Source organism: Rutidosis leptorrhynchoides, chromosome 6, assembly GCF_046630445.1.
Source record: "Rutidosis leptorrhynchoides isolate AG116_Rl617_1_P2 chromosome 6, CSIRO_AGI_Rlap_v1, whole genome shotgun sequence".
NCBI classification, from domain to species: Eukaryota; Viridiplantae; Streptophyta; class Magnoliopsida; order Asterales; family Asteraceae; genus Rutidosis; species Rutidosis leptorrhynchoides.
In genome coordinates, this window is record NC_092338.1 from 143,052,739 (window position 1) to 143,064,724 (window position 11,986).

At 30.7% G+C, this 11,986-nt stretch overlaps 1 protein-coding gene across 4 annotated transcripts; it reads right to left on the reverse strand.

The window, feature by feature from the left end:
• Window positions 1-245: 245 nt before the first annotated feature.
• Window positions 246-2,899, reverse strand: LOC139852385 (probable purine permease 11). 4 transcript variants are annotated; one of them, XR_011761056.1, is made up of 4 exons: window positions 2,769-2,899; window positions 1,070-2,140; window positions 789-877; window positions 247-688 (listed from the first exon to the last, which is right to left on the reverse strand). XR_011761056.1 is itself a non-coding variant. In XM_071841671.1 (3 exons), the coding sequence occupies exons 1-3, from the start codon at window positions 2,773-2,775 to the stop codon at window positions 840-842; spliced, it is 1,122 nt and encodes a 373-aa protein (XP_071697772.1). In that variant the 5' UTR covers window positions 2,776-2,899; the 3' UTR covers window positions 246-839. The 4 variants fall into 4 exon arrangements, 1 of the variants encoding a protein (XP_071697772.1); XR_011761054.1 differs by having other exon boundaries at window positions 789-883; XR_011761055.1 differs by having other exon boundaries at window positions 248-688; window positions 789-883; window positions 1,076-2,140.
• Between the last annotated feature and the right edge of the window lie 9,087 nt (window positions 2,900-11,986).

Here is an 11,986-nt window from a genome sequence, read left to right on the forward strand (position 1 = left end):
TTAAATATAGTAGTCTTATGGAAAAAATGATGATTATGATGACCTAAGCTTAATTAACAGGGTGGGCTGTGGGTATAGTCAAAAAAATAAAAAAATAAAAAAATAAAATAAAAATAAAAAAAAGGATCAACAAATAGGATCATACTACACCAATTTAAATGTCAACCTGGGCATACAATTAACTGGACCAATCAACAATATATTTTTTTAAAGGTAAAATTACACGCCCTATACCACTAGACTCGAACCCACAACTTGTATGGTTCACCTTGATACTACTAGGCCAAAGGCCTTTGGTAATTAACATATGATTAGTTATTAGATGTGTATATAAAAGACAAGATAGTTCAACTTAAATGGCACATAAAGTAGCCTTTTTAAGTCGTAAGTTTATATGTTTTTTAATTGCCCATTACAGATTACATATATTCCAATTGTATCTATATCTAAATCATCTATAAAGGTTATACAATATTCATCAACGATACACATTACAAAATACAACAATGACAATACAAACTCAGTCACGCCTGCTACTACCTTTCGAGATAAACAATTCTAGACAGGAAATCCATTACCTCCATTGCAAAACTACAGATATATTTTGACTTTTATGGTCAAACGGGCCATTTCAAATACGTACTTTCAATCATTGTTTTTTTCTTCTAACATGTACAAAATACTTATTCTGTGACAAAAATAAAAGCATCATATCAAATTTCTTTTCTAGATTATTAAAATTTTTCAACTTAAAATCGACCCGTTTGACTGCAAAAGTCAAAACATACCTTAACCAGCGCATCTGGAGGAGCATATTTCCTGCTTCTATATGCTTAGCTTTATTCAACTAGTAATGGAGTACATGCTTCTGATAAAACTGCCCCTAATTGTGCATGAAGGAAACTAAACCTTAATCCCAAATAGTCAATCAGAGATTTAATTCTAATTTTCCAAAATAACAAAAATTCACAGGCCCAAAAGAACCGAAATTTCTAAAATTAGTTAAAAACTACTCGTATGTAATTAATAATAGAAAAAAAACTTCAACTTGCAGATTTTAGTTGCGTACCCGTACCATCAGTCTGCTCTTTCTTGGCGTCAATATCATCAAGATAATTCTGATAAATATAAGTACAAAAACCCCACAGGCCCATTAACATAGCGATTATCTTTACTCCGTTCATTTTGTCGTGGAACACAACCACTGCAGCCAAAGGAGTCAAAGCCAACGACAAAGTACTAATCACGTTCGAAAAGAGCGATGACACCACAAAAACCAATCCGACAACACCAACCGAACAGACCTGCCAGGCGACAGCGGTCCCCACCAACGTCATAACATAAGACACACTCCCCTTACCAAAACCATCCATCTCACCGCCCAAAGTTTTCCACTCTCCGCTAGCGAAAAGACCAATGGTAGAAACACATGTTGCGAAGAATGAAGTGTAAATCGAAAGCTCAATAACCACCGAAAAAGTTTCTTTCTTTATAACTTTTTGAAAGCTAAGTTGCATAACGGAAAGTAAAAGTGCATAAAGAGCGGAAGCACAAAGTGTAGCAACAAAACCAAGAGCGTATTTTGCGTTTGTGACTCCAGACGGTTTATCGGAATCATCATTGACAGCAAGTAACGAGGCGGATAATGAAAGGACCACCACCGAATTAAAAATCAAAGCAGTAAACTTCTGGGAATTAATATAATACGAAAACATTGCGTTAAAAGCTAATTGGGTGGCACAAATAAGAGAGTAAGTAGAGGCTGAAAGGTATAATAAACCGACGGAGTATAACATATTGTCACCGGCAATTACGGCACCAAGAACAATATACATCGAGAGTATTACGGGCAGTGAAAACGATGTGGTGGTTGTCGTTGATGATTCTTTGGGTGACGGAAAAAGAATATATGGTACGAAAAGAATGGGGAATCCAATTGTTTGAACAAGTGTAGCCATCCATTTACTATTTCCACCTTGATCATAATAAAATCGACCAAGAAGAACCGCTACAATTTGACCAATAATGAGAAAACTGATGTTGACTGCAACAAGAATCCACCATTGCCAACGTTTGAGCTTACCGAGTGGCAATAAGCCGGATCGGGTTCGATTATTTACTGCGATTGAATCTTCACTGTCTACAAAACAAATTGTAAATATGCATAAACAGTTAGTTTCTCAAACAAAGAGAACCGCACTTAGATAGGTTTTCAGGCTACAGATCTATTTAAAATGTCACTGATTTATTTATATGTATAGCATATGTGATATAAAAAATAAGTTTCATTTCATATCAAACTTGATTATCCCATATTATAAACAGCAGCAACAACATCAGCAATAACAACAAATAAGGCCCACGATCAGATTTTACGTTATCACATACTGTTAAAATAGCTTATAGTAAATAAAAATAAAAATACAATATAAATCAACAACAGAATTTAATTTTTATTTGGAAATGATCTGTTTCTGGAATTTTCAAAAAAAAAATTACTTAAATTATATATCAGACGATGTCATCCAAAATTTAAGGATTTATTTATCACATAACAATTTTATCTTTCAACTTTCAATATCGCATCCAATTTTCAATGAATTTTAAGAAACACTAACGCCATAGTTAATCAGTTATGCTACTGACAGAACAGAACTTGAATTCAAAACTCAGTGAACACAATTTTTTAGCCCTAATATCATCATATCGTATAATAATAATATAATTCACTAAACGGAAAGATAAATAAGGATTAAGAAGGGAAATACCAGGCATGTTGTTAACGAGATCCGTCAAAAATGATCGAAAGATGGGCACAATTTTGCAAACAAAAAGTTAACGGGGTTTATCGAGTCAGCGTAGGTTTTCAGCACTACAAAGTAGGTTTTCACTTTTCAATCCGTACTTAATAGAATTTGTTTGAATAAAAAGAGTCAACTCGGTATAGGTGTGAAATGTGTTGGGTCCTTTCCTTTTTTGGGAAAAAACAATAAAACTTTTTATAAAATAAAACTTGAGTTTTTCAATCTATAATCCTAAAGACTATTCTTAAAAAGTTGGAACATAAATTAAAAAATCATACATTATACTCTTTGACTTTTGAAAACCATCTAACCTGCGGAATTTTTAAGAGTATTTAAGAGCTTTTTGTCTTTTAATTTTTATGAAAAAACTCTCATTTTTAATAAAAGATTCCGTTTGATTATAAAAGTTTAAAACTTTTAGATGAAAGAAAAAAGCTAAAAAGCTATTAGAAGCAGCTTTTAGCTTATAGTTATTTGTCATTTTACTCTTTATTTAACAGATTCAGCTACTCTACCAAACACCAAAATATATATAAAAAACTAACAACTACCAGCTAAAAGCTACCAACTAAAAGATATTAGCTAAAAGCTACCAGCTACCAATTAATTTTTCCAAACATATCCTAACTTGATGTACAACTTGTTAAGCATTAACAAACTCTTAAGTATAGCCGTAAGTGTTAAGTGTTATGATTAGAAAAACTCATAAAACTTTTATAAATGAAAAGGAGTTTTATTAAAAGATGAAAAGCCTCACAACATATAACTAAAAGAACATCCGAGCTGGAAACAACAACAAACCAACGAGAGCTCACAACTAACAATAAAAGGACAAAAAACCACAACAAACTAGTCCCACTAAAACATATAAGCGAGTAACAAATTTAACAAGATGAGAGATTTGAAACCATATAAAGTGAACAATGAAATTGACCAAACTTACAAATGTGATCAAATGCCTTCAATAAGTTCGTAAAATTGCGCCATTTCGGCTACTTGAATCGATCCTTTCTGTTGTTTAATTAACCGGCATCGTAGACTCCACGCACACATTACTCGCTTAAACCGTTCTATTCATCATTTGCTCGAAGGCCCCAAATGAGGAAACTAAATCATTTTTATGCACATCCGAACTAACAACCAAAGGCAACTTTCCAACCGACTTATCAAATTTAGGGGCAACAGACTTGAAGTCCACCGTACTCTTCGAACTATTACCACAATCTTCATTAACCACGACTTTTGAAATCGATTCTTCAATCCTTAATGACGAAGAGTAAACTTTAAACATCACAACATTATGAGCAACCTCTTCAAGATTGTCATCATGAATATTATCCGAATCAGTACACAACAACAAAATTGGGAGGTTTCCGGCGAGCATTTCTTTGTATAGAGGCCAAACACTATTCTTTGTCGAAGATTGCTCGATCTTAACAGACCTGAGTGTGAGGCTGAGTCGAAGCAGCATATTCGGGTCCGAAGGAATGGGACCGGGTGGCTTGACCGACGTAAATGGATTTCGCAAATAAAGTGACCCGTTCACTGATTGAATTGCAGAGACAACAATTTCACGAGAATAATACTTGATGAAGGCGTATCTACGGTTGTTACAACTATTAATTTCTTCAATGAGACCGAACCGACTGAACGACGACTGCAAAATAGATTTAATGAAAGCCTAACTTCAACCTGTCAATGAAAATCATAACATCGTTTTGATCAGTGCTCGACGTTTTTTCTGTGAATGAAAATTATTGGGTATAATGTAAAGCTCGTGGGAGACATGTGTATGCAATATAGGATTTGTTCCTCCAAAATGTTTGGAGTTAGATACTTTTGAACTCCTCGATAAATGAATAAGATATTTGTGTGGCCGCACCCACATGTAATTAAGATGATACTTAGTTAGTTTGGTGATCTAATTAAGTTCTAAGATCGAGAAATAAAATTGTTAAACAAATGAGAATGACAAATGATCCATATCTCAAGTTTAATTAAGTATCTGAAACAAAAGGACAAATGACATTTAACACTTAATATAAGCAGTTCAAAGAAACTACCCTCACTTGATTATGGGGACAATGTCGTGTTGCTTGACGCTATCCATTGTTTGTATCGTTATTTAATAGTGTGTCATGCACAAGTGGGAGTCTGTAGGATTAATGTGCAAGATACAACATTAACTATATGGCCATATTCATTTGAGTCTTCAGAGTTACACATATATACACCTAGACGTCAAAATTAATATATATATATATATATATATATATATATATATATATATATATATATATATATATATATATATATATATATATATATATTACTCAAGTAACAAAACAATTTAAAATACTTATTTTGTATTAATTAATTCCTATATGTTAAATGATATTACCAAAGTTTTAGAGGTGTTAGGCGGTTTTTTGTTAAATTAAACATAAATTTAAATTGATGGAATTTGAAAACCAATTGAGTTGTAATACAAACTCTCACAATCTGTTTGAATTGATCGTACGATATAACTACCACATAACAACTATTATCTACTCTGATCCAAACTACATTGAAAACACATTACAAAAGCAACATAAATACAACAATCAACACTAACACTATTGAACAGTTCAAAACTCTGTAACTTCATGTAGTATGGATCAAAATAATCAACAGAAGAATTCGCCGCATAACAAATTGAAGGCAATAAATATTAAACCTTCATATGAGAAACCCGACTTGCGACCACATGAAAATCGTGAGAGAAGGACATTGAAGAGGCATTTAACAAACAACCCAAACAACCCGAACAACCCAAAAGCACCCCCGACAACCAACACAATATAATCTCTTAAACAAACTAAAAATAATATGACCCGATACAAAAAACTTGATAATATCCGCATCCCACATGCTCTTAACAAATCACCCAAATCACAGCAAAACTCAAGAAAAACGTCGCTAAGAAACTCAAAAACACTATCTTCAAAACTGGCTACCAAAAAATCGAAAATATCATCACCCGAAAATCGATGTTACCCAAAACCTACAAAATTGAAACAAAATCCCCGAGTAGCAAACAACACAATCCCATATAAACTAACTATAAACACCTCCACGACACATGAAAAACGAGCCACCTAATTAGAAAACTTAAACTGAGTTTTCGGTGAGGTAGAGAGATAGGCAAAGGTCAAGAAAAAATATCAACCTCCGTTAAAATAGAGGTCAATATCTAGGTAATGGAGCGAGGAAAAAACTAAGAGAAATAGTGATCGAAAAAATGGTAGCGAGTATAAAGAAATAAGATGCAGTGGTGGAAATGTAGAAAATATAAGTTAAAGAGAAGGAACCGTATGTAATAGTGAAGCCGGGAAAATTCCAATGACAAAAGAGCCAATGGTTGGTGTTGTGCGTAGATTAACTCTTAAATGTATAAAATAAAACTAACTAATTAACACCACTCCTAACTATGACATGTTTCTTTAAAAAGACTCAACTCCACTATAAAATAAATAATGGGCTATGGATGTTAATTTTTCTTGACTTTTTATGCTTGAGGCCCCACGTGAAGACTGTCCTTCAACTTCTCAATATGGACGATTTCATTAAAAGTTCAAAAAAAGACTAAAAATGACGCAGTAATACCTATGGTGTCTTTTAAATTTGGAAAATGACATAGTTAATGACGGATGCGTTGGCATTGGTCTAAGTACTAGCCCATATTACAGGTAACATGCCCAATCAATGTAATAATAGGTAACAGGTAAGTTAAGTTCATCCTACGGAGAAGCAATTTAGTTTTGTATTAATTGGGTGTCACAGTTTAGTTGGGGAGTTTTGATTTCTAAAGCAGTAATTAAATAAGCAAATAACAATAAAAGATAAACGGTTTTCACTTGGAGTGTCATAATCCCCCAGCTATGGATTAACCGTTTAATGATAGTTAGTTCAAATATCTAAATACTAAATCGGACCAACTATGTAAATTGATATCTTAACAATGAATTAGGAGGATAAGTATGATTTAAACAATTGATTTAACTAGGTTCAATAAGTCAGTGATATCGGCCAAAAAGTCACGTTTTTACCCCCGATATTGAGCCCTAAATCCATAAAGTTCCAAACTTTGTTGCCAAAATAATCGCTTTTTGGTTAATTTTGTAGATTAAGTAATTAAAAAGGCGATGCAAAAAGAATCAAGTAAAACGGAGCTAAAACGAAGAATCTATAGCGAAAACGGTGAAAGACAAGTTACGACCAAGGAAATCAAGTTACGATCCAGGAAACAAGCTGACCAGGGCAGTCCATACGACTTGCCATACGGCCTGCCAGTGTGAAAAACGGCCTGAGCAAACGGCCTGGGTAAACGGCCATGCAATCCGGTTCACCAGAGCAAACGACCACCAAAAACGGCCTGCCATACGGCTTGCCGTATGGCAGCTGGATCTTTGTCTATTTAAAGGGCCTCTTCCACTCATTTCAACACACACTCAATTTGTACTTCAATTTATATTTTCAAGCTTTTTAGTTAGTTTTTAGTAGTAGCTAACTTAGCTTTTATTTTCCGGAGGATATCCCGGCGAGTCCCTGCAATCTCGGGCAGATTTCTTCAGCCTTCTAGGCTTTTATCCGAAACGCTTGTCTTTTTAATTAAACATGTATTGTTACCATTTATGTTTAATAATGCGTTCCGATATTACCATGTTAGCTTAATTAATATGTATTTTGCCATGATAGAAGTTTGGGTTAGCGTAGTTATGTTAAATTAGTACGGTTACCGTTGTTATGCTGAACTTATGATTCCGATAGATTTATATGCTAGCATCTTAAGGATTGACCAACCTAGGTTGTGATAAGGACTTGTCCACCTATATAACTTAGCTACTTCATAGGATTAATTGAATGACCCGTCAAGTACCTTAACGGCTCCGTCACTTGGTCCCACAGCTTGATCATAACTCTATATGAATTTTCATAAATAACATTGCATTCATTTAATAAAATTGATTACCTCAAAAGGAAAATCTAAATCATTTTGAAAATTTAGAAAACCAAACCAAATGTATAAAAAGGGTTGACCAAAACAAGTCAACAACTACCCAAAATGTAAAAGTATTTAAAGTAGAATGCAACGTCTAGAGTTTAAATCAAAATCTGCGACAGATAATGCACACTCTCTAAGCACAGCGGAAGCAATCAATCATGAACTTGAGAATAAGAACATGAGAGTAAACTGTCAACAAAAATGTTGAGTGAATTATAGGTTTAATATTGCAAACAATAATTAATTTAAACCATAAAAATTTATGTTTGAAAACATAATGACTCATTTTGGATCACAAAATTATATGCTCGAAAACATATAAAAACATTATTCCATTAACCCGTGAGCAACCTGGTAATCACTTAACAACTTCTTACCCTTAACAAAAACCAATATAACAATATACACCGAACAGGTGTATCTTCCCAAATACGAAGTACTAATACATTCTGTCTATAACCGCTAGTGCGACTAGCACGAAATGGGGCTGTCAGGCCCGATAGATCTATCCATAGGATTCACGTTCACCAGTAGAAACCAGTGATTAAAATTACCAAATTAGGGAATATTTTTGTTCGACTCACAATGAATAATTTAAACCAACTTCCACTTGTGTCCAATATGTAAAATAAAATGCATGTATTCTCATCCCAAAAGATTTAAAATAGAAAAATGGGACTATAACTCACCTTAAAGCAAATGAAGCAACAACACAGAAATGCGAACAGCAAAAGGTAAAGTGATCAAGAATGACCACAACGCCGACCTATAAATAAAGCAGGTCGATATAAATAACTAACTTAGGTCAAGTCTTAGTATGATAGCTATAGTACTTGTTTTAGATAAACATAGAACATCACTCGGTATGATTCGGTATGATCAGGACAGCTTATAATCACGTACTTTCTATTTTTAGAAAGTTTCTATTTTTAGCAGGTTTCCATTTTTGGAAAGTTTCTATTTTATGAAAGTTTCTATTTTAGGAAAGTTTCTATTTTAGGAAAGTTTCTATTTTTGGAAAGTTTTTATTTTTAGAAAGTTTCTATTTTTGGAAATTTTTTATCTTAGGAAAGTTTTCTTAATTAGAAAAGTTAACAAAAATCAACTGAAAGTCAAAGTCAACCAAAAGTTAACTCAAAAGTCAACCTTGGTCAAACTTAGTCAACATTGAAATAAAAGTGTAAATTATATTAATAATATAAGTTATAATGTTATTTAAAATAATATTTGTATAATCATATCATATCATAAGTTTAATTGAATTAAATCGAATTATAAAGTTAATATAAGTTTAAATGATATAATTAATATAACATAAGTATTTAATATATTAAATAAATATTAATCATATCATAAGTATTATTATTTAATAATGAATTATTAATCATAATATATGTATCATAAATAAGTTATGAAATATTACACATATCATAAGTATTTTAATATAATTATTAAACCATAAGCATTTAATAATTAAATTGTATTATAATTAAATAATAACTAAGTCTTATAATAAATAAATAATTAATTAATCTTTAATATAAGTCTTGATATAATAATCTCATAACATAAGTTTAATACTTATCATAAGTATTTTCATTAATGATGAATGTATTATTAATCATAAGTTTAATTATAAGAATAATTAAATCATAATATAATTATTAAATGATATAATAAATATATATCATAAGTCTTAATTAAAAATAATTACTTTTGTATCATAAGTAATTCAATCATAATGCAAATCATTAATTATAACCTAAGTTTAAATTTTATAACCATAAGTTTAATTAAAAGTTCGTCGGGTCATAACTTGAGCTTCGGGTGTCGGTTTTTGACGAATTTTATATATATCCTTGTCTAACGAACCAAGTCGAAACATTAGTGCACTCAAGAACACCCTAAGATCAGTTCATAAGTCGTGACATACAACCATGAACCGACCTTTGCTTTAATCCGTTTCAAAAACTTGTTTTAGCCATTTCGGGTGATCCGTGGCTCGGATTTCGATGACCCGAACATGAATGATCATCCAATCATCAATCCTAACCCAATGGTACACCCTAAAGACTCCAAAAATGATTACAAAGTCGGACCCCAACTTATCATACAATTTTTCACATTTTAATTTCATCAAAACACTAAATCGGGCATAACTTTTGATCCGAAACTCAAAATGAGACGACCCGTCCTAATCCATAAGGATGAATACAATAACATATGATTACATCGCGAGGTATTTGACCTCTATATGATACATTTTACAAACATTGCATTCGTTTTTAAAAGACAACCTTTCATTACATCGAAAGTTAACAGGCATGCATACCATTTCATAATATCCAACCTATAAATGATCTAATCCGTCATTTAATTAATAATAATCTCTATTTAACTTCAACGACTCGAATGCAACGTCTTTTGAAATATGTCATGAATGACTCCAAATAATATCTTTAAAATGAGCAAATGCACAACATAAGATTTCTTTTAAACCAGAGAATAAACATGCTTCCAAGTGTCAACCAAAAGGTTGGTGAGTTCATTAGTTTATCATAATCAATCAATTCCATAATTTTAATAGACCACAAGATTTTCATTTCCATTTATCATAAAAATCATTCATATGGACTGAACACCTGGTAACCGACATTAACAAAATGCATCTAGAATATCCCCATATATAATCATTGAAGTACTAAAGCAGTTCAAATTCTCTGACTGGGGCGTGTCAAAGCCCATAGATCTATCTTTAGGATTCGTGTCAACTGGGGGCAATTATAATAAACCCCAATTCTTAGGTTACCAAGTTCAACAAGGGCGATATCCGATATAACGATTCAACCATATAATGTAGTTTCGATTACTTGTGTCTATTTCGTAAAACATTTATAAAATCAGCGCATGTATTCTCAATCTCAAAAATATATATTGCAAAAGCATTTAAAAAGGGAGCAAATGAAACTCACGATAATGTATTTTGTAGTAAAAATACATATGGCGATATTGAACAATGCAGGGTTGACCTTGGATTCACGAACCTATATCATTTGTATATATATTAATACACATGATTGTAATTGAACAAATATATTAATTTATTTAGTTATATCATTCTTATATATATTCATACGTTATATATATATATATATATATATATATATATATATATATATATATATATATATATATATATATATATATATATATATATATATATATAATCGTAATCGAACAAGTTTATATATTATATTTTAAATTATATATTATACCTATTTAGTTTATGTATATATTCAAAATATTTAATATTTATATACTTATATTGATATATATTTGATTAGTATTTTAATAAAAATACCTAACATGTTATATATGAATATTTATATAAACTTTGTTAATTTGATTAAAAACATACTTACAACCTTAATAATATTTTTAAATTTCTTATTTTTATAGTTATAATTATTTTGAATAATAATACTTACATTAATCTAGTTAATATTAATAACAATGATAATAATATTAATAATAATAATACATAATGATAATACTAATAGTTATAGCATGATACCAATACTAATATTTATAAAATGATAATAATTTATATTATTTTCATAATGATATTACTAATAATGATCATAATCAAAATAATACTAAAATGACACAATTTATAATAATCTTACTTATAAAAATATATTAATGATAAATAATGTTCCTAATACTTATAGCTATAAATATGATATTTGTAATAATTATAATACTAACAATATTAATAATAATAATAATAACAATTATCCTAAATATTAATACTTTGTTAGTAATAATAATATTAGTAACAATTCATTTACTATAATCATAATAATAATAATAAGTGTTAATTACTAATACTAATAATTATAACACTAATAATAATAATAATAGTAATAATAATAATAATAATAATAATTAAGTTTATGATAATAATACTAATGATAAGAATTATAACAACAATAATAATAACAATAATAATAATAATAAAAAATTTTGAAATTTAAAGACTACCTCAAAAAGCTTTAAAAAAAAAACCGCCACACGCTAGGCTCGAACCCGAGACCACTCTTTCACCCACAACACCCCTTAACCATTCCCTCTG